This window comes from Daphnia pulicaria, chromosome 4 (assembly GCF_021234035.1).
Source record: "Daphnia pulicaria isolate SC F1-1A chromosome 4, SC_F0-13Bv2, whole genome shotgun sequence".
Classification (NCBI taxonomy): domain Eukaryota; kingdom Metazoa; phylum Arthropoda; class Branchiopoda; order Diplostraca; family Daphniidae; genus Daphnia; species Daphnia pulicaria.
In genome coordinates, this window is record NC_060916.1 from 21,048,928 (window position 1) to 21,073,419 (window position 24,492).

Here is a 24,492-nt window from a genome sequence, read left to right on the forward strand (position 1 = left end):
CAAAATAAAAATAAAAAATTCAAACAAACCATACAGTTCTGTATTGATGCTGTGCATATATATACAGGAAAAAGCGAATGTTATTGAACAGCAGCAGAACAGCCTCCCCAGAGAGTTTTGTGTGTGGCATCACTTGAAAAGCCAAAGAATGAATTTATATTCAGCATTTATTGAGACATGCTTCATCAGCTTGACATTTGACTGCTGCGACTCTGTATATACCGAAGCCATTCATCCCATACGCACATTCGATATCCTTTTTGTGGGTCTTTTTCCGAGAAAATTGCCCTTGCTCTGTTGATTCTGCATTGGATATAGACGTGCTTCACGGAGAATCATCTATGTACACGGGAGAGCTGAAATGGCATTTCGGTATGAGAGGGCAATTCAAAATGGCCAAGATCTGAATGTGCGTATTTTTTGGGCTAAATAAGTAATTTTCCAGCGTCCGTCAAGTCACAGAACGAAATAATATTTTCATAGCAAAATTTCTGAAATCAACGAAACAAAAATATTCAATCACACATGGTATATAAGGGTGTTAAAACAAATATACAAGAAAGCCAAATCTAAATATGTATATATAATTATATATAAATATATCGACACGTTCACAAATTGGATCAATTTGAATGTTTCTCCCCATATTTGATTGATGATTTGGCGTCCGTCAACGAGGAAAGAGAAGAAAATAAAACTAGAAACAAGAATCAAGAGAGAGAAAAAGAAATAGCTAAAAGAGAGGCTCGAAAAGAGGACCAGAGTCTAGTTATATATATCTAGGGCATCGCATCAGCATTGGCAGCAAAGAGTAGATTGAATCTAATCGATTGGTGTGGCGGTTATAGGAACATGAGGGTTGAAGAAGAAGAAGAAGAAGAAGAAGAGAAAGAAAAAGGACGAAAGGGACCATATGATGCACGCAGCACAGCATGCGCCATCCCCAGCACATCAGTCTCTGAAGTGCTCTCAGCTGAACGAGGGAGCGGGAGGAGCAGCCAGCAGCTGATCGATCAGCAAATCTTTGCCGGCTTCACTTATCGACGTCATCTCCGCATCGGCCGCCAGATGATTTCCGTTGATTTTGACGTCGTTGGCGTTGCTTGAAGCTTCAACGTCAACGTCCAACGTCGGCACCTGGGCCGGGGCCACCACCACCGGTGGAGATGAATGACGAGCCATGGCCTGCAGTCCGTCCTGCAACGGCTGGAGGCAGGCCAGCGACGGCGACGGACTCTTACCAGCCACTTGGAGTGTCACTAAAGGCGGTGATTCTTTACAAATTCGTAGAAAAGTTTCATTAATTCAAGTTCCAAATATTTAAAAAAAAAATCAGATAATTACCAATAATCTTGGCCATGAGTCCCAGGGCGGTGAAATCGAAGGCGGCTGATGGGCGGCCCGGAAGCATCGGTAGCATCGGTTGTACTTGAATGGATGCCACGGAACTGGTGCAGCCGGGCAGCTTATTGGCCGCCGCTGCCGCCACTGTGACGTTGACATTATTACAAGCACCCGCTATATGTAATAGAAAACATAATTTAGAAAAAAAGAAAGTCAGCGCATTATTCGTTTAAAAATATAAAGCGGACGGGGCGACATGTAACGAAAATTGATGTGCATTATTTACCGGCACCGAAAGTAACGGCCATGGCATCCTTGAGCAACATGGCTGGCGGATTGTGCTTGAAAGCGTTCATCCGCCGCTGGAGGCCGCCACCGCCACCACCGCCGCCATCGTTTCGATTTGGCTGTTGTTGCTTCCGCCGGATCTGCTCCACAGGCAAGACGCTGCGTCTTTTTTTAGGCAATTTAGAGCGCGCCTGTTGTATATAATAGAGAAGATGATGAACATTTATCAAACGTTTTTGTTTTGCATTCAACCCATGGCTACACGAAAACAGCGTTCAGGAATTTGCGTGTTTGTTGTTGCATGAATCTCCCCCCTTCCACATCCCACACAAGTTGCCGGATCCGTCAACAAAACAACAAAGTTTCGAGTCGGGAAAAAAAGGGAATTTGTTCAAAGTTTATTTTGTTTTGCCCCGTTGCACGACTCCTATTTTTTCCCCCCTTACCATCGTCCATCATTTCCAACCGGCAGTATATACATCTCCCTTAGCGATTTCCCTACCCTTTTTTTTTTACTCCGGCCGGATGACAGAGTTCCATTGCATTACGCATTGCACGGACAAGTATAAATACAATGGCTCTCAAGCTGCTTTTCTTCCGACTATTGTGGCGCCTCCCATTCATTCACGGTACTATATACGTGCACATATAGAGTCAAAACATCTATCATGTGAATTCCCCCCCCCCTCTTTACGGAACATCACGGAACATTCTTTATCAGAAACTATCCGGAAAAAATAAAAAAGTTTGTCATCTTTCCAGGAATTTGAATGAAGAGACCTTTTATTCTTTCAAGATATATCAGTTGTCTTATATAGAAGTTATTGCGCCAAACTATATTCCGTCCGCCCTTTTCCCAGTCTCTTATTCCAGTCATGCATCAGAGAAACGACACGACGAAAAGTCAAATTTGATTGGTCGATATCTTATTAGAGTAGTAATTGGCATGACAGTTTCCATCAACGGGATATAGACGGATTTCAGTGTGCAGATCGTCGTGTTCAACTGGCGGATCAATTCACTTTCTTATTCCGCGCATCATATAATATGCGCTGCTGCTGTATAGTGATTGAAAAGTTTCACTCAATCAACCCTTTATAATAGGATGCTGGTATATATAGTCAAAAGTTGGGAGACTTTGCGATTCGGGTTTGATGAAATTGATCAAAAGAACGGACGGACGCGGGATCGCATCCAGCCGCCGCGCCAAGCCGCCAGCTTTCGAAAATTTTACCCGTCGAGTTTGACATTTGCGTCACCTCCTCTTCTATTATAACGAGCAAACTTGTATGATCGAGCACAGCCCATCACGGTGGCGGCGGCAACAACTTGACTAATGCAAAGTGACTCTATTATATAGCCAACAACTTTTTTGGGAGGAGCTTATATAACATCTGTCGAAAGGGGATCAAGAGCGTGGTATAGGCGAGGCAGTTTCACCGTCGTTAATAATTGTCTATACTACGTGCTCTTTTTTGTTTGTTTTTGTTATTATAAAAGGACAAAAAGGTGGATGGCGTAATTACCTGCGTGTGGCTGTAGAACATTGAGAAATTGGAGACGATGACAGGGACCGGCAGGGCGATGGTCAACACGCCAGCCAAAGCGCAAAGGGCACCGACAAACATTCCCACGTACGTTTTGGGTGCCATATCTCCGTAGCCCACCTGTCGTTTCGTATTGATGAGTTTTGATTTGCATGTCAGAAAGTGGATAATACACGACGTGATGAATAGGAAATTGAATAAAGAATATTCCGGGAAAAGATTAGACGTTATTATTATATCTGAAAGGAATGGGCGATGGAATTCACCGCTATATTGGAAAAATGATGATATTATAAAAGAAAAAAAGCGTCGGAGCAATAAATATAACGTACCGTTGTCATGGTGACGATGGCCCACCAAAGACCTTCCGGGATGCTCTGCTCTCAGCCGAACATTTAGAAATGAAAAAGATACACACACAAAGATAAATCGATTATATAGTAGTATAGTCGACGAAAACAAAAAACATTTCGACATCATTTCAGTTAGATTGGTGACATGAGGATCTGATGGATCCGGGATTGCGAAAAGACACGAGTTTCATATATTTTCATTAGATGCTCTCGTCCCCCTAGAATCTGCTGAACGTCGGCCGCAGCTGAAGAGAGAGAGAGATATAATCATCATGTAATACATTTCCTTAATTTGTTGTTTTGTTTTTTGTGCCAACTCTTTCGGGATTTATCGTCCGACTCGACAGCATGAAGGGAAAGTCCCTCCCACCCAAGCAATAAATGCGCACAAAACGAAATTTCCAGGAAAAAGAATAAGATGAGAGAAAATGTTTGTCAGATTCAGCCGGCCGCCGCTCCATCCATTTTGTGTGTATCCAATTCCATCCGCATTCAAAGTCATCGGCAGCAGCATTCGGTTTCCATCAGCAATACATAAGAAAATTGTGCGACATAATCACAAAATGATCAGGCGCCAAACGCACAGTTGGGAGTTCAATTGCCGTTGAATTGGAAATGACTTATTCGTCTGCTACTCCCAAATCTGTAGTAATAGTCGAAAGACTATTTCATTCAACAGATAATGATCCGATTCTGTGCTGTTGAACAGCTATAAGAAGCATCAGCGCGACTCTTCTGCTCTCCTGTATCTATACGATGATGAATATCCTTCAACTAAATTTCCGCCGGAGGAGATGATGATGATGCGCTCTCACCCCCTCTCTCATCATTCTCGTTCTTCAACTGGGGAATGGTCATCGCTGCGTGCGTATTAATAGAGCGTCATCACATCTGGCATCCGGGCCGTCTCCCGCGCGCTCGCGCTTCGTCATTACTCATGATTGCACTCATCGAGTGTACCGTGTGTGTTGTGCTGTTATGAGCGCGGATGATGAGAAATGGAGACAGCCAGAGAAGAAGAAGGAACGACCATGGCAGTTTTTTCGAATCATTCGCGGACCTCCTGTGCGTCTGCCTCATTCGCAGGCGGATGCCGCCCAACAACATCATCAATGATTGCTACAAAAAGGATATGAAGAACATTTTGATATGACCCGCGCGTCAGCAGTATATCTAGCAGTAGCTCTGTGAAACTATTTTTCACTTTAGTGATGCGGAATGGACGACTGAGAATTCTGAGAATTGCTGTTGTTGATGCTGCCCGAATCGAAGGGAATTTGTGACTAGACGATACCTTGAAATTGTTGTCGGGATTGGCCTGGAGCCGTTCGGCGTAGTAGACGAGACTGGCGAAGACGACAATGCCCAGGACGAGGAAGAAGACGAGGAGCGTCAGCTCTTTGGCAGAGGCTTTGAACGTGTGCACCAGGATTTTCAGGCCGGGTGAATGGCGCGTTAATTTGAACAGACGCAGAATTCGAATGATGGAAAAGAATTCCAGGATGTCGGCGTTGTCCACATGATGGGCCAGCTCCTGTTCCAATCGACATTTAAGTATAATAAGGAGAGAATTCTCAAATGTTAGATCCGTAATTAATAATCTGTTATTACCTGTAGGAGAATGTCGGTGTAAAAGGAGAGAGTGGCCACCAAGTCGATGATGTTGACTAGCGACCGGGCGAAGATGCACTTGTTTGGGCACACGACGAAACGGACCGTAAATTCCAGCGTGAACCAGACATTGCACATCTACACAACAGGGGGGGGGGGGGGAGAAAAGGGAAATTCAATCAATTCCAATCGATATTACATTCAGGATAGAGCTAGCTAGCTGGACATAGCTGGACTATGGACAATACGGACCAGTTCGACAAAGAAGAAGGCTTGATGGGGCTCGGTGCGGGTCTTGTCCAATGTCCAACTGGTTGTCCAGTTGCTGTGCCGAGTCGGATATTGATGTCGGAATCGCTGGTAAATGTCCAGGACTCCGCCGGGCGAAGCCACGACCGATCTCGACCAGTCGATCGTGACGTTACGTATGACGGGCACTCGCAAGTTGGGATGCGTCTTCAGGCAGAACGACAGGATCGAGACGCAGATGAAAAACACCGAAACCAAGCCGACGATCTGCGTATAATAATAGTAAATACAATTCCATCAATTAATACTAAAGAGAGAAATAAGAAAGATAAATCTCCCAAACGCCAGACAATATAATAAAATGTCGGCCCCCTTTTTTTTATATTGAATGGTATAGGATAACATTTCTTGGTGGTCGCCAAGCCATTCGTCAAAAAATAAATGGCCATTAAAGTCAAACACTGCCGATGGCAAAATGATATCTCGAGCCTGCGATCATTTCCAGAAATATAGAAGACCCGAAAGAAGATAGTATAGCCAACACACACACACACATAGATAACTCAAATGGGATAAAAAATTATATAGATAAGAGTGTCATAGAAAGAACATCAAGACAACAGCTACTATTTCGGGATGAAGAAATACACAAAAGAATCGTTTGCTCTTTATATTCTTTATATATCTATAGGCTGTTGTCACGCGTTTAACGATCCCGTCGCCGTCGGCAGTTATATAGACGACCGCCAAACGGGCACACAGAAAAAAAAACACAGATAGATCTTTTTCGGGATTGTCTTCGATAGCTTCCGCATTGTTTCCTGCGCATTGTATTGTTCCTTTTTATTTATTTATTTATTTTTTGGTGGAGGCGTTTTTCGATGCCGCGATGGATAGATGGATGGATTCCTGCTTGATTAGAAGCCCGTTTGCTCCGCTATATACAGCCGGCCAATAACAGCAGGGAGGGGGAGACAAAAGGAAATGAGAAACAAATAAAAGAATCAAAATAAAAGGCCCGAGCGCCGATTGCAGGGCTGCATGAAAGATGGAATCAACCGACTGGCGGCGGCGGCGACGGCGGCGGCCGCTTTATATTATATCGATTGAATTGTCTTTTGTTTGTCTATATGATCGAACATCACGCGCTCTCGCTCCTCTGGCGCTTTTTACGTAGATATACTATTACATTCCCCGTTTTCTTTTTATATCATTTTGGGTTTTTTTTTTTCTTGTTGTTGCTGGCGGTTATTGGCCCTGTATGGTGACTTATACTCTATAGATTGGCTGCCAGAAATCTAATAAACACCAGCAGCAACTGCGATGCAATACAAAAAATAACGGAAGCCCCTAATGGACCGTCGGCTCCGTTTTCTCTTGTCGAATAATGTCTATTGTGTGTATCGTATATAATATTTTATTTTTAGATGTATACAATATTAGACGTTCGCTTTGGGTGCCATCCAATCCCACCACCAAACGATCCTGCCACCCCCAAAAGCACCGGCGATATATAATACACAATGGGATTGGTTTTTCTTCTTCCCCATTTGACTATATTTTCACGTTTCTTTGGGGAGGACAGACTCTTATGTAATTATTTCCGTTCTATTCACAGCAGGCGTCGTGGGCTCAGATTTAATTCAATTACTCCGTTCCATTACACACGTACGAGAGATGAAACCATTTCGATGCTCTTTTTTTATTATTATTATCGAGCTATACGTAGATGTGCCAACAGGTTGACTATCATGTTGTAGTTGTACATGGAGTTGACATCAGGCCTTTGAAAATGTCTTTGATCGCATCGGACTGAATTGGTTTACACGGCCAAATACTTCAAATTCCTCGAATAAATTTGCTGCCTTATTTTTATTTCCCGAAAGCGCCTTAAACCATTTCCCCCCTTTTGCTATGCGCTTCTATTATATAAAAGGTCTATCCATCGATAATTTTTTCCTGATATTTATTGACTTAATCCAACGCTCGATTCAATCCGATTAAGTGCGATATACTCAAACGGCTCTACATCCAACAGTGTATAACATTCTATAAAAGACGCCCTTATTATTATCAAATCTCTTCTGATGATGATTGACTATATAGCGGAAGAATAAGGGTAGGAGGTTTAAGCCGACGGATGGTTAGATTGTATAGGACAGTTGCCCACTATTTCTCTCTATAAATGTCCTTATATATAAGCTGGTTCACGACGAACGTTCCACAGCGCACGGCTTTCTAGTAATAATAAGCCAGCGGTATATAAAATATGCCGCGTAGCATTATATTGGTACACGTGGCGATATGGTGGGACATTTCCATTCTCTCCTCCTTCCATCTTCTTATACATATTCCCCGTTTTTGTGTTTGCAAATCCATTTTCATCCGCATCGAATCTGATGCTCATCTACACGAGGAAAATGTTTGGCGGTCGTCGTCGCCCATACAGCAGATCCTTACAACGCTCAAATGCTGTGTGTGTATACCTCCGTATTATTATTCCGGCGATAAAATCCTTGATATCTCTCCTCTTCGACCGTCTTCGACTCGTCGAGATAAGATATAGGCTGCTGCCGTCTTTTGTTTCATCCGGCCTTATATATACACACGCACCAGCATATCGATAGAAATATAGCTATAGTAGTAGACTAGTAGTACTGTTTCTCTATGTATGTATACAGTCCCATAAAGATGGATATAAACACGAAACCGGGAGCAGCGCATCACTCGGATCAATAACACTCGGGAAATACCCAACGTAGAGCTAGGAGAGAGGAGGAACGATCTAGGAGCCAGGAGGCATACACTGATGGGTCATGAGGGAGAACACGGGTATCAAAGGACCAACCTCTTCTCTTTACTCTTGTATCTATCTACATCTAGGCTGGGAGATTTCCTAGCGGCTGTACGCATCAAGTGTGGCGGCGTATAGACACCCCAGCCCAGCAAACAGATCGGCCCAAATGACATTGATGCGATCCGATCGACGGAGGAGAAAAAAGAAGAAGATGGAAGAAAACGACTAACAAAACAAAAAAACCTTTCAACTGGATTTCAATTCTTTTCCTATAACAAAAAGAGCTGCTGTGAACTGCTCCTTTTCTCTGTTCACCAGGAGAACAAAAGAAGGTCGTATAATAACACGATAGAAAAGAGAGAGATATATAACAGCGGCAGCACTCTATATAAATTTATTGTTTCTTTATTGAAATCTTGACTTTGGAATTTATGGAACGCCATAGAAACAAAAAATTAACTGCTCCAAAGTTCGCATTAATTTATTGTTCTCCAAAAATAAGTGCTCAAAATTTAGTGCTCTCTCGCATCCGCCCTCTAGCGGGCGGCCATAGCCTAAAGTGCGGGCCGATTGCTTGAATCAACAAGCGGAAGAAATTTCGGGGCCGATAATGCCAATTTTAATTTTTCCGATTACTGCTGTATTTGGGGACGATTCTTTTCATTTTGAAACAGTGAACTTTATGAAACTCAATGCAGATTTCATATGGAGGTTGTGGAATTGTCAATATTACTCGAGTCAAGCATACAGTAACTGCAACTTGAACCTCGATGGTATAATCCCTATTTGAATTTCGCTTTCCCTTATTATTGATACGTTTTTATTAATATTATTAAGATCTGGGCAATTAAAGAATGATATGGACAATTTTAAATTCTGATGGTATACCATCAAATTTTAAATTGTCAATTATTAATTAATGTCTAGAAACTCATGTGTTAAAATTAGATAGATTGCCAAAATATAAAGGTTGAGAAAATTATCTTTACGATTATGAAATAACATAATGGTTTCATACTCATTCTTTAAGTGGAATCAGTGTTGTATCTATGACTTATTGTGTGCACAAGGTAAATGCCATTGTAAACACAACTCATTTACAGATTAGTTCATTATTATAACCCAAAATGAAATATTGAAACAATAAACGCTTTCCGTCGTAGCCCTAGTCGCTGATAATGAAATTTTAAGCAATAGGCTTGGGGGGTTTTGTAGTGAAACGGGACTTCGTAATAAACCGTTGTCCTCGTTTGCTACGGATTCTGATCTAAAATGCGAGCATTCGGTGAATGCAAGTTACAGTTACAATCCACACAGAAAAAAAGAACGTTTCCTATCATTTTTATAGACCGTTATAGACATGTCACTTTAGAAAACGATTTCCGTGTAGTCGCCCATGTTGTAATTTTATACCGAAGGCTTGGGGGGAGGGGTTTCTTGTGAAACGAGGCTGCGTAATAAAGATAACCTCTCTTACCTATGCAATATTATCCTCGTTCGAAGGTTTATGATCACAAACGCCAATATTGAATTGCGAACTGGGTCCATCTAGCATTGAACCGACGGAAAACACCCATTTGAACGTCTACATTTGCATACACCACTCAGCAAAGTAACATACATGATTTCAATTTCACCAATCAATTTCAATCATTTCTTGCGTTTATTTTTCACCTTATGTTTGGTGTTGGTTAGTGAGTACTAGAGTCTTGACATCAGATACATACGTGTTATCGTCTTTCGGACATGCTTTGTCTGTGTGGACGGAGGCTGACTGGAAAAGACTTCCATATGTATGATTCACCGACCCTTACTATATAAATGAAAATATAATCTCAAAACTTAAAGGACAATGGTTGGAGGCTGACTATGATGAAATTGATAAACATATTTGAATTGCCTATGTTTCATGTCAATTGAATGATTAGTAATACTTTAGTATAAATGTCCATACAATTGATATAAACGCAGCTCACTATCAAGAATTAAAAAAACTGGTTTATTGACAACGATTAACATGTGATAGACAACAAATATTCCAGTCCTACTAAAAATGCATTGTGAATAGGAAATAATTATCCGATATAATTATCCTTTATGATGGGTAGACTACGCGTTCCACCGTTCCTCTACTCAATAAAAATAAATCGTCTCCAGTTTAAATCATTTACTCTCTTAAATCATTTTTAGGAATTCCAGCTGAAATGAATAGCAAAGAGAGAGAGAGCTATAGTAGGCTATATCCTTTGGGACGGCGCTTTTATATATATATTTCTACTGATCGCTTGACGTTTCCCAGCAGCACTTAGTGGCGATAGTTGGACGAGTAATGACGACCCCGTCTATCTATATAATACTGTCTTTGTTGGCCATCTTCACACACAGCGCCAGCAGCGTCGCGCGAGAGTCAAAGAAGTTGTCCGATAATGTATCATCTAGTATTATAAAGGAAAATCATCCGACGACATCTAATTGAATATGCAGAGCTTTCTAGCTTTTATGCGCAGTCTACATCATCGAGAAATGACATTTTTCTCGATAGGAAAAAAGAAACCCGAACCTAAAGTGGTCGTATCGTCGTCCCTTTTGATCGGGCAAATTGCTTAAGACTCCGTAAAGCTGATTATGATGTCTAGAGATATATAGACGAACTTTATTATGCGACCGTGGCGGAGAAGATGAAGAAAGATGCGCATCTTTCTATATAAATTGCAAAACAGCGGCGACTTCATTAATTGTCTAAAAACTCTCACGCTTCTAAACTTTGAGTATCATTAAAATAACTACATAAGTAGGCTATAACAATAAAACAAGTGAGAATTTAATTTTTCTATTATAATATATTGTGCCCGGCTTTAATGCGGTTCTTGTGTCTACGCCATTGTCTGAAAATATGTGTCTAGCCGCTTTTGTTCTTTGTATTATTCTCTTCATCATCAACTTCTCTTTTGATTACGATCAAGACTTATTATTAGACACTTGTATACACGCCACTATACATTATGGGTGTACTCCTCCTGTCATGTCTTTTATGCAACTTTTAGAGTACACACAGCATCATCACTCCCCTTATTTCATGTAGATTGTCGGCGACGCCGAGTGACGCCAGCGCAGGCGGGACTGTCGGTCCAATTGTTCAATCGACTGCTGCATTTCCAGCATCACATCACCCGCTGACCGTATCTGTTCATCTCTTCTCTCTCTCCACTATATAGCGACTAAACATCAAATGCAGGGCGCCACACACAGGCGCCGAGCAGAGTGGAAACTCCATAGACGATCAGCAGAGAGACTTGACATTCAACAACCGCTTTTCTCACTTTCCATCCGATGTGCTGGTGCTGTGTATTATAAGGAACCGGCGTATAGTATAGTATAGGCTCTGTGCAATCTTAGGCAGCCATCACATCTCCGTCGGTGACGCCCCAGCAGCGCAGCCGTCTTAAATTAAACGACTTGGCTGCTGCCAGTTTTGTGCCAAACGGAAGACGTTTTAATCACGCCGGAGTGTATCAGCCTGAGAATATCAGGTCGACGGTGACGAGTTTGGCACAAACTCATTACACACGGGGGAGGGGCCGCGTGAATGGCAGTCAGCACAGCGCAGCACCTCCGTCCGTCTATAGCCCCGTGCTGCGGCGGCTTTTAATCTATCGGTCGCCCGGCAAACAATTTATAACAGATGTACAAAAGGCGGATCCTGCTGGGCGACGTCTGACACACACCCATATACAACTCTCTCTCTCTCTCTCTCTCTCTCTCTCTCTCTCCTGTATAGTAGGCTACATTTGATGAAAACATGATTTATTATTGTAAAGGGATAGAGAGAAATGAGGAAAAAAAGGGAATTAGATTCCTATGCCGTTAACCTGTGTAGCCCCTCGAAGAAGAAATCTAATTCATCCTATATAGCGCCCAGCGCCGTTGCGTATTATATAGTCCAGGGCTGTGACGTGGGTTATATAGCCGTTTTCCCCCAACGAGAACTGCTTGTATTCACGCGGGAGAAAAAAGGAAGGAAGGGGAGGTCGACAAGTCAACAATCAGTTGATTGGACGATACAATCGACCAGGGAACTTTGACGGACTATTCTTTAGATTATTAATATCTTTATACTCTTCGGTGCTGCTGGGTCGTTCGGTCTAAATATAACTTGCGTTAGATTGAAGTGAAACCCGTTTGATATACTAAACGAGATTAGGGAATGTACGGTGCGTATATAGAATCAGAATAAAAGGCAAACCTTGGCTGAGTTGGAAGAGTAAGGCTCGTCGAAAAGCGACCAGATCTTTGGTTTGGTACGTTGCCACCAGTTGAGACGGCCCTTGTGGTAGGCCTCCTCGTAGCCGAACCTGCGGGCCACTTCCTCCTGGCTCGGCTTGTCCGTCTCGATGTCCAACTTGTCCAGAATGGCCAACGTAGTCTAATATACACAACACACACGCAAAAGAATATCTAAATGTTTACACACAACACGATCGCATTCTTAGCTCTGCTTAACGTCGTCTGCCAGAATAGCCAGAAATATGACGTATCCATACTATCCAATCAATAAACAACGCACCTGGGTGTCTCGATGGACAGTGTAGGTCATCCAGCAGCATGGCTCCACCTGTTTGTTGATTTTGGTTCCAACATTTCGACAGGCAAACACAAACACAGACAACACGAATGTTATTTCAGAATATCAAACCCTCGTTCAAACTTCAAACATTTTCCCGCTCGATATAAATAGGCTGCTGGACACAGTCTCTACTAATTCCGATCGATATTATATATACTATTATATAATTATAAGCTATAAAGAGAATATTTTCTTGTGTGTAATATAATGAGAACCTGATTCGCATCGAGGCCCCAGAATTCGAGTTCTTCCTCGAACAAGGGCCCGCAAACGTTGGTCGGGTAATGAAGTTTGCCCGTCCTGTAGTAGTTGAGGATCTGGGCAAAGACACCCGGATGGCGGTCGAAGAAGAACTCGTTGAGCACCGGATCGTAGTTGGCCAGGGCTTCCGTCAGCCGTGAGAGTCGAGTGGCCGGGATCTTCTTCAGCGTCGTCCGGTAAGTCTCGAAGCGGAAGCCGCCCACGTTGAGAATGATTCGATTCTCACCATCCATGGCGCGCGCGTTATTGCGGGTTGATGATTATCTTCTTATCTTCATCAGCAGCGTCAGCACCCTGCCATTTATAATACAACCACACAAAGCGATCGAGGGGATTAGCACATAAGAATTGTATTTCAAATTTTATAAATAACCTCCCGCCCAAGGCAGAATTATGTTGCTGGATATCCTATCTTGCGGAAAAATAAAATTTCTACATTTGCTTGGCTCTGTTTCCCGAATGGATCGATGGTTGCTGAACCGCATTACGTAATTATGAGGAAAAACAAGGGAGAGCAGGGGAAACGATCCTTCCACAAGAGAGTTGTATATCCTTTGATAGTGACCCAGATTTCCTGGTTGATCCTCGAGATTTCCATTTTTAACAGCGGCACTCGCTGATATACCTTTTCATTCAGATAATCGGATCAACATGAAGATATGGTAAGATAAGGAAAACGAGGAAATTCACGGTGCGGCGCGGATGTGTTTTTCCACATCCGTATAGCTCGTCACCCTAGACATTTCTGGCGAAAACTCTCACTCCCAGCCAACTCGAAATCAAAAAATGATTGCATAATATAAATTATAAATAAATGGATGGATGCGCGCGATAGAGCAAATAGGAACAAAAAGAAACCCCACAGTTATATAAGCGCATCTGATATTATCCGGCGGTTTATTATTTACTCTCTCTAGAGCTACTTCATAATGTATAGTGTAGCTTTTCAAAAAAAAAAGGCAAAACTATTAAAGAAGAAAAGTATTTCTATACATACCATATTTACATAAACCCACCCACTCAGTTTTCTGTACAGAGAGCAAAAGAGTCTAACAGATATCAGGGGGAGAAGCAAAGTTTTTCGGGTGGGGGGAAAGAAAAGTTGAGACATGTTCCAAGAAATATTTAGGGTATATAATGTATATAATATGTATAGTTTAGATGACAAAAAGCCGGGCTGCTATATATATACATGTAGAAGAAGAAGAAGGAAAAATATAGGCTTGATTCTTTTGCCCTTTTGCCTTGTCGGTGTGTGTCTGTGTGTGTGCGTGTATCCATTGATATAGAGACTCGTCTACTGAATATTTCATCCGCTTAATGTTTACGGGACCGGAACGCCCAGGCTGACTTTTCCAGAAGAGACGGGAAGAGGGGGAGAGATAGTTATAAGGCAAAAAAAGAAAAAAGGAAAAAAAAAAAGAAGACGGAGACAAATCAAATCAGACAGTCAGGCAACATCATGAGCTTATATCTACAAGATAAAATTACACAGGGAGAGAGAAAGTTGGAAAAAAACTATAACGAATTCACCACGACTTTTAGAATATTTAATGAACCGTCTAAAAGAATTTCCCAAATGAAAATTTGATGTTCGACTTTTTATCGTCCATCTCTTTTATTATTATTCATTTCCCATCATAACACCTGGTGTCGCCAGTATAACCAGGTGTCAAATCCATCGTCCACATCTCATCGCACTTGCTATCGTTAACAAGGTTCTTGAATTACTTCATTATCGCCAACACCGTGTCTGAGCTATATACTAATCTGTGTAATGGGCAGCAGCAGCAGCAGCATCCGTGGCGGCTACATAACTACTACAACAGGCGAGGGAGAGCGGAAAATCCGGTTGCCCTAGAGGACGACGGACCCCGGCATTCCCGTTTTGATATGTGCGTGTGTGTGGGTAGCCGACGGGAATATCACGAACATGAAACCCAGTTACGATATATGGTGTACTATATATACACACACACATAACAAAGCAGCCAGCAAACACAATAGTTTCACTGCGCGCTCTGAAAGATATGATGCGCATACCACGGCGATGTATATATATAGTACACAGTATTAGATATTACTATAACGTCTAAATGTTCGACACAATGGATGATAGGATGGGCTTTTCCGGACCGATCCTCCCAACGGAATTCAATGGCTATCCGAACAACTTTTGACGGGGCGAAAAATGACCGCGACGGTCAACGTCAAATGTTGAGAAAAAGCAAAAGAATTTCCGTCTCTTTTATTTTCTCCAAAAGTTTTCATCCAGACACATCCAGCATCCAGCACTCGTGCAGCAGCAGTTAACTGTGGGAAATTTCCCGAACGTTTCTGTTTTTTAATAGGATCGCTGTATCTCCACTGCGGATCTCTCATTTTATCTATTGCATTCGCAAACTGTATAGTTAGTAGATGTATACGTCCGCTATAGTCTATATAAGGGTAGAAAAGTTTTATGGCACTGCACAAGCGAGAAAAGAGGAGGACATTAAAGGAATAGCAGCCAGCCCTCGAAAGAAAAAGGGAAAAAGAAAAAGGCCAATGCGCTGCGCTTTTAGTTCTCATAAGTTATTCGCCGGGCTCTTGACATTTCTCTCTTCCGACACAGCAGTAGTAGCAGCAGCAACGCAGTGCAGCTATAGCGATCCTGCAGCACCACCACAGAGTTTTCACTCCCACACACATCGTTGTCTCTATTATATAGACGCACTATAGGCTATTATATACTCGGCGGACACAAACTTGATATACACTCTCTAAATAAATATCTCACAAACGCTTTTCTTCCTTCGGACGATCTATGTTGTACAGCTCTCGCATTCATTTCAACATCACCCGGGCGTCTAATCTATGCGCAAATGTTTATCATATCCGATGGAAATTGACAATCTATTTCCTCCCCACCCACTTTTTTTTGTGTTGGGTCCCGCGTTCGATGTGAAATCAATATCCGAGTCCCACTTGAGGCTATGTGATGTGTGCGCTAGACAAAAACACACAATCGAACACACAAGAGGATTACATGTATGTAGTATAGGAGGCCTTATCTCTCGCTCGTCTCTCTATACTCCTGATGCTTGTAGTATGTATGTACGACGGGCTAGGCTCTTGCGGTCGTGTTCCCACCGACCACCAGCACCTTCTCGGTCCGTCCTTGTGTGCTAATAACATAAAGCCTTATACAGCATCCATAAAAACCCGGCGTCCTATATTATATATCTCTTTCCAGTTTCTGTGTTCCTGATAGTTTATTATACTCTCGACCATCCTTCACTGTGTATAGAATTACAGCCGCTTTGTTTCTTCTTCTTATTTTCTTATTTATTTATTTGATATCTTTCGGTTGTCTTTTTGAGTGACAGCTTTATGAAACGGAGAATGGCCGGGTCCGCCAGACCGTGAGTCGGACATCCGAGAGAGAGAGGGGGAGAAAGAAAAATATCAGCCGGAAAACATCCAAGAAACCGAATGTATAAATAAACAGAGACAAGCAGTTAACACGACAGCGTCGACCCCAGACTCTGCGCGCTGTCTAGTTGAAACGGGATCTAACCACCAGCAGTGGATCAAATGTGACACTAAATTCCCTGCTGCTGGACGTAATTAAATTCGAAATAAAAAACATCCAACGGATGTAGAATATCTATTAGCGTAACAACAGAATCAACAATAGAGACATAGTCTTCACTTATACATAGACATTGTTATAGAATAAATACATAATACCTTTCTATATAATAGAACTGGTGAAAACACGTCTTATCTATAAAAGTTCGACGCTGTTTTTGGTATATCCAAACTACACCACGGTATATAGAAGAGTGTGAAGGGTGAAAAGAACTAGCCCGAGTTTCTTCCGAGCTTTGCCTTATATAGCAGCAGCACAACAGAGGATAAGGTCACTCAGTGTGTGTGTGCAGTGTGTATCCAGCAATCCTCAACGGAGTAGATGAGAGAAACTACACTTGTTTGTGATGCAGGGGCCCAGAAATAAAAAAAAGAAGAAGGAAAAAAAGAGACGATCTATTTCCATTGAAAAGCATTTGATGGCGCGGCCCGGCAACCGTAGCAGCAACTTTATTCGTACACAGGAGCACTTGATGTTATATACACACAGAGTAGGATCGTCAGAAAATCCCCAGTGTATTTTTGCCCTCGCCCCCCTATTGTGGCAGCAGCACAGGATTGACTAGAAAGAAACAACTCGCCAGTATATTACATGTGCATATAGGTATTAATGGAAAACTCAGTTCAGTGCCTTGGATCAGAATATAGGAGACTATAAATATACGTACACACACACACGGCAGTATAAATGGGAATCTATACCTCTCAAGTTCTTTTCTTCTTTTTATATTGATTCTCTTTTTAGTTAGCACCCGCAAGTTCTCTGACGTGTACTATAGTGTGTGTGCAGGCTGTATATGCTTTTGACGTAATCCAAGCGATTGATTTATGGCTCCCGCTTTCACAACCAGAAAGTGATGGTATCAGAGTATATCGGGCTAAAGCTCCCGCGGCTTAATCTCACTTGTTAGCTAGCTTTGCCCGTTGCCGGGCCACATCTTGGCTGGCCTTGCGGTTCTATACGACTATATATATACATCTAGACGAGAGCCGGCTGTCTTAGTCTCGATTTGATGGATTCCCAGAAGACTTTACGGGGAGGTGCCATCCATCTCTTTCTCCGTAACCAAAATGAATAAAAGAAATACTCTGAGGCGCCAAATTCAAACGACGATAGTCTTAACGGATGTTGATCACACGATGGGTGGGTGGATGAAGGAAGGAATATCTATGGAATCAGTCTGATATATAAAGTATATGCTGATGGGTGGAATAATTACAGAAGGAGAGATCTCTTCTCTTGCCATCCAATCAAGGGTATGTTCGGAGAGAGAGGGGGGGGGGAGAGTTGATGATGTAATAAGATGGAGAATAACGGCCGCGTCCATCCTGCGCGCCGCTTTTTTCTCCGATAAATAACAAGCGCGTCGCTGGCACGTCGTCGTTCCCAATTAGTTTTGAGCAGGGGGGAGGAGGGAGGAGTGCCGTGTACAGCGGATATTAGCGCGCCCGTCGAAGCAACTGGGGCCTGGTGCTTTTGTATTGTACATAAACGGCCAGCGAACAAAACAAAAAAGGCTCGTGTAATAGAGATGAAACAGCGCAAATCTATCTGAAGGCGCTGGAACGGTGGATAAAATACAGGAAGATCACGCTCACAGACACAGACATCCCTTCCAGTTATTTAGATATGAACGTCAATATACGTATCCATTGATAGAACAAGTTTCAGGGATCTTCTTCTTCCTATTTCCCACTTTGCCTGGCCCAATAGATCCGCTTTTCATAGAAACACATTTGCCAACATCAGCCCATGTCTAGGTATAGTACCGGAATCGATTCAAATCGAAATGCAAATGAAAATCCCCGCCCTTTTCTACATCCTGGCAAGCTCATCATATATACACAGATTAGATCCTATTTATCAATCAAATTGAAAATGGAACATGAAGCCGGCGCCGTCACAGCGGCTTTTCTCGCAGCTCTCACTCGTTTTTATTCCGTCATCAACTCAGCACACACACGACGCTTGACACACAACACTCTCTAATCAAACTATCACGCATAGACAAGCTCGTTCATTGCTTTGAATATTTCACGCGCCCTTTTGAATCGCCTAGAAATGTCGTTGTCTTTTTTCAAAACAAAAATCTAATTCGAAATTACAGGTCGACATCACCACCAGTCGTGGGAGATTAGGCGGAATAAAACGAGATGGAAAACGACGTTTAATTCAAGTGTCTTACCGGTATTCATTTTCATTCTAAAATACAATTCTTTTTTGATGCGTTTGGGATATAAGAAATTCGATTCAACTTTATTCCGGATGGTATTCTATTGACGGTACATTTAATGGAAGACAGAGAAAACGGCATTTGGTGATGTGATGATCCTGTCGTTGTCGCCATCTTCTTCTTTTATAATATAAACGCAGGTCGCAGGGAATAGAATAAGAAAAGGGGGAGAGAGAACGCGTCGTTTTTCTCTTATCGTTGGGGATTCAGCAAGGCGACGATTCATCATCATCCGCTTATGTCCACACACACATGTACAGCGGACCTACCGATCCATTTCCTTTTTTTCTTCTTCCGTGTGTCGACAAGAAAGAAAAAGAGAAAAACGGGAGAGAGAGAGACTCTTGATGGGAAAACACGACGGCACGACTGGAATGTGTAAATACACGCAGGAATAATATCAAAAGTATAATGTCCTATTTCCCTCCTAGTGTCCTATATTATTATATCGCCCTTTAAGTAAATTGCCCAGAGAGAACGGAATTCTATTGCACTTAAACTGAACCGAAAAAAATAAAATAAAAAGTTAGGCGACGGTACAACATGGGCAAGTTAGGCAAACAATGTCATTATCTCCGGTTAGCTCTCCTTCCTTTTTTTTCTCTTTCAGACGCTTGAGCAGCAACCAACTAAATCGAATTTAGCCAAGAGACCCCAGGTCCAGGTCCAGTCCGGTCCGTCCGTGCATAGTTGAGGTAGTATACACGTCTCACGCAGAAAATGGACCGACCTTTATTCGATTCTTTTATTGCCGCAAAAGATATGTCTAAAATTGGTCGACTATAAGAGCTGGGACTGGTCGCAGATGAGTGATTGGGAGTCGGACGGTTCTATAATTGATGAGATGCGATTGACGTGAAATGATGGGGACGACGCCAGCAGAAATAGTCTTAACGACCGCGGCGGATCAAATGGGAGTTGTATCCAGACGTGTGCGTGTCACCGTTCCCACCACGCCCATTATCTCTCTCTCTCTCGTCTGCCGATAAATAAAATCAAATAAAAAAGCAACGCCCAGAAAGAAAGAAAAGATCGCTGTTGATGTTGCGTTTGTTATATAAGACTCGGCCTCCTAAAAGAAAATAGGGATCGTTGTGCGTGTGTGTGTCCATGGAGAAATGCGCATGTAACTTGGAGACAGAGTGTGTCGAGGGCGGTCGACATCCAACACATAAAAAAGGGGCGGCCGACAACACAAAGAGATTCGCACACACATAAAAATGTGCCGGGCCCATTTTTTATTTTTTGTCTTCCTTCAGCTTAATAGTCCTGTCACTCACTCTTTCACTTCGACAAGTTGGACGCCAGCGGAGCGGCAGTAAAAAAAGGCAGCACCAAGATGCTGCTGTGAGGACAACTTTTCTTTTCTTTTCTTATTTTTTCGCCCAGCAGCCGAGAAAAAGGAATCCAGAAGGGCGGAACGACGACGACGACGTCCCTCCTCTCTCATCGTCTGAGCGGAAATAAATCTCAAAGGAGAGAAAGACCACACAAAAATGGTGTGGTAGCCGCCGAAAAATTCCGGCCGGGGAAAAATCAAAATATCAAAAAAATCAAAAAGAAAAACGAGCGCAACAACAAAGAAGAATAATGGAACACGCCCAAAAAGAGCCCAGCTACAGTACATACTGGACGTACACATATAAAAGTCATGTAAAAACATTAAAGCCTTTTTTTCTCTTTTAAAACCTCCCACCACCACCACTCCATTATCTTTGTGTGTGTGTGTGTCTTCTTCGGTTCCGCTTTTGTTATTCTGAGAAACGGGAGGGGGGGGGAGTCGAGATATTCCGGTTGGACATCCTTCTCTGTCCCTGTCGCTCGACCCCACCACATACTACAACATCTTCTGCAAGAGCAGATACATACGATCAACGAAAATGTCATTGCCATCTCGTATAATAAGCGATCTGTCTACCCCGGGAAAAACCACAGCCTAGCAGCTGATGGGTGTCAGCCGAAATCCGCTCCAATTCCCATCCGGACGGATCTGGTAGGAGGAATCAAAAATTCTACAGAGCACATTTTTGCAATCATCTCTCTATATCCATTCGCATATAGAGCTTCGTGTCACGATACATATCGAAATGGAGAAAACAAGAAAAATGGCTGGCGTGACTTGTGCTGCCTGTGCCAATCCATTTCGCCGAAAGAAACATCAAATTTTATTTCACGGCAGGAAATAAAAAATAAAAAAAATAAAATAAAAGGTAAGAAAGGCAGTGGAGCGTAGAGGGAGTCGTCTAAAACACTATGGCGACGGCAGGCTCCGAGCAGAGACATGATCCCGGCAACATCACCACAGCCCGCCAAAGAGTACAGTCACGCGCTCGTTGTAAGACATTTCGTTTTATATCTTGGTACTAGCAGCAGCAGCAGCTGGAAGCTCTAGCGCCCCCGGGAAAATATTAAAAAATGTTAAGTTCCCAGAGCTGAACATGTTTCTCAATTCTTTGACTTGACACACATCGATGTGTCCCGAATAAGGAACGATCCTTTGACGTTTCCAGGAGACCGTCGTTTCACTTTTAAAATCAAAACTTTCGGCAGGATACCAAACATTCCATATAGACTTTAGTCTCAACTTCACGAATGGAACATTTTGAGTCTCGATAATTTTTCTTCCTGGGATTTTCTTTTTTTCCTGGGAATTTGTCTCCCAAACCACTGTCTTCTTCTTCCTTTTTTTATATAATATCTCACATTCTGCTGCTTGCCATGCCTTGTATGCTAATGCCTTACACTTTGGGCGACTAAACGGGATCGTGACGCGACTGCCGATGGTCTAAAACCGCTGCTGCTGCGCTGGGGTCACAACTCGGGCGACAGAAAATGCTAACACGACCAGATGAATATGGACGAGAAAAAGAAATGTCTCCTCTTCGTTTTCTTTTTTTTCAGACTCGATTGAACCGAAAGAATATCTAAAGATCAATATATTCAGACGAAAAAAGCGAGTGTACGAAATGGCCAACTTACACGCAGCGTTGAACTAATAGATTCCGCATGTGAAAATGGACCGACAACCCGAAAACTCGGCGTGGCGTATTATATAAGGGCACCCGGAATAACTGCGCCACTCTTTTCTCCCCCGCGATTTGTCCAAAAATACGAAGAAAAGTATTAAGGATAAGGAGCTAAAACAAGTAAAACTACTAACATGACAAGCTGGAAAAAAGAGAGAGAGAGAGAAATAGAAAAGAGGATCTATGCTGTAGGAGCTCGGACCATTATACATCACATGGCGGCCATGCAAACCAAAGTCTCTCGGGTTGTTCCAGCAGATCAGAAAAGAACGTCCGTGTTGAGCTATTACGACCCCTGGACGTTACACACAAAATCTCTCCGTGATACTGGCCCAATAATAAAATGTTGGAGCTCTTTCAAAAAGTAGTAAAAGATCGCATCAAATCTGAGGGAGACGGACGGAAAACAATTGATCCGTGAGTGTCGGAGAGAGAAGGGGGGATCTCCGTTTATCTTTTCCCGACTGAAAGTCGTCACACTTTGATCGTCCCCACTCGTTTCGTGAAACAATAGAGATTTTGAGCCAATCGATCGTGTGTCTTTGGCGTAGTTGTAGTTACACATTTCTCTCTCCTGGATGAACAGCACAAGGCGGAGCAGGGGGCGCCCGGTCCTGACGCGCGCGCTTGACAATTTAGTTCCTTCGTTTTCTTCTTCTTTTTTCCCCCCTTATTCCCTCCTTCCGGATGAAATAATCCTTTTATTCAATTTCAGGTCCCCAATCACATTCGGCGTTCTCCTCTGGCCGTGTATATCGCCTTCGGTACAGTTCCTAGCAACTTCTTTTTTTATTTATTTATTCTCGCGATGACGTAGAAAATCAGAACCTTTTTTTTTATTTCTCCTTCATTTTGGCCCATCCGTCTTCCGATCGCCACCCCCTCTGCCCTCATCCATTCCCAATTCGGCGAGCTGCATTCGGAAAATATGCCGAGGCAATTCCATTTAATTAGTTCAAACTGGACCAGTCTGCAAGAGAGTCAAATCAGGGCCAACTCTCTGCGCCCCCCTTTGAAAAAGGACTCGGGCAAATGCACAAAGAAGGGTCGACCGAGAAAAGGTTTCAATTGAAATCGAGATAGAGAGGAGGGAAAAACAGTATTGACCCGATTTTGATGTCTGATTCTCCGCCATCCTGACAAGATCACGATATATCCCACGAACGTAATCGATTGCTTTTGTAACAGCAGTCCCCCCTATCCTATCCTATCCTATCCAATCCTATTTTTTTTTTATTCCTATCTCTTTCACAAGAGCTGCTTCCTTCTCCTCCAGAATTCTTTTTCATTCCTCTCTCTCCCCCCATTTCGACGTTGCTGGTGGAGCCCATCAAAAATTGATCAGCTACTATACGACATAATATCGACTCAGTTTTCAATAGGACTAAAAAAAAGGAATAAAATATCAGGCCACTGCGGCTAAACTCTTTCTTGTTCCCAAAAAATAAAAATAACTCGTGATATTATGCATGTTCTACACTGCCACCGGGAGTAGACAGCCCGCAGCGACCGGCGGATTCAAAGCATTACGATCAGGAAAAAAAAGTGAAAGAAATTACTTTGAATGATTGCTAGGCCAAAAAGGTTTAGGGCGAGCAGAATAAACAGCGCATGCATATTACATACTATATATATCAGAATCGCAATAGCAAACAGATGGATTACTTTCCAGTTTTGCCGCAGGGATCGACTGCTGCTGGCATTGTATGGATGCAAATTTCCATTTGCGTGAGAGAGAGAGAGAAAGAGAGGAAGGAAAGTTGAAAGGTGAAACGGAATAGAGAGATTCGGTTGGGTGTACCTGAGTGTCATGGCACTGAGAGAGGCGGCAAAGACTATTGAAGATTCCAGACTGGAGATAACCCGACGAAATTGAATGGCAGCCGGACAAACCGCACCCCGCACTGATTTTCTCTGTTCGGTCGACGAAGAAGAGAAATCCAAATTGTTTCGGCTCACCGCACTGTTGATGCAATAACGTCCACTAAGAGAAGAACAAGTTGAAACAAAAAAGCCACACACACATACACACACAACACACGCAGGAGGACCTCTGGAAATGCCCCGTGTGCATCCGGGCGTGCTCGAATGACCTGTGAGATTTCCACCCAAACTCTGCCGGGTTTTTGACGCGAGGGCTTGCCGTGCTCGGGGATCAGACGGATAGGAGAGTAGGAGGAGGGAAAAGATTTGCTCGAACCGTGAACCCCCCTCCGCCAGAAAATGTTGCCACTGCGTTTGCGCACTCTTCCGATAGCTTCCGTCGTTCTATCGCTCTCGGGTGGCACTCCATTCCACTGGGTGATACTGGCGAGACGCTTGTTGCTTCCTTTTACCCATCGTGGATCGCTCGCTCGCTCGCTCGCTCTCTACTACACACCAATCAACGCCCAAAGTCGCAAACATTGCAGCTCCCGTCCACCCAAACAGAAACCGAGAAGATTTATGAACCCGTCGGGATTTACATTTTCCTCCTGACAATCAATTCCAAAGCTAATTACATCGCCCCTACTAATAATATCAAA

The 24,492-nt window shown here is 42.9% G+C and overlaps 1 protein-coding gene across 1 annotated transcript; it reads right to left on the bottom strand.

Annotated features, from left to right (window-relative positions):
- Nucleotides 1–53: 53 nt before the first annotated feature.
- Nucleotides 54–24,477, bottom strand: LOC124337593 (potassium voltage-gated channel protein Shaw-like). The gene is made up of 12 exons (XM_046791637.1): nucleotides 23,769–24,477; nucleotides 13,029–13,368; nucleotides 12,754–12,801; nucleotides 12,433–12,612; nucleotides 5,396–5,659; nucleotides 5,144–5,281; nucleotides 4,827–5,066; nucleotides 3,512–3,556; nucleotides 3,159–3,299; nucleotides 1,631–1,823; nucleotides 1,345–1,518; nucleotides 54–1,274 (listed from the first exon to the last, which is right to left on the bottom strand). Exons 2-12 carry the CDS (start codon nucleotides 13,305–13,307, stop codon nucleotides 970–972), a joined length of 2,007 nt encoding a protein of 668 aa, XP_046647593.1. The 5' UTR covers nucleotides 13,308–13,368; nucleotides 23,769–24,477; the 3' UTR covers nucleotides 54–969.
- Nucleotides 24,478–24,492: the final 15 nt, after the last annotated feature.

Bases quoted from the DNA above. Each gene is read 5' to 3' on its own strand.
- LOC124337593 (XM_046791637.1), bottom strand. From the start codon at position 13,307: ATGGATGGTGAGAATCGAATCATTCTCAACGTGGGCGGCTTCCGCTTC. The intron at 12,802-13,028 runs GTTCTCATTATA...ATCAACAAACAG, and splicing joins GGGGCCTCGATGCGAATCAG to GTGGAGCCATGCTGCTGGAT. The intron at 5,067-5,143 runs GTAATAACAGAT...CGATTGGAACAG, and splicing joins ACACCGACATTCTCCTACAG to GAGCTGGCCCATCATGTGGA.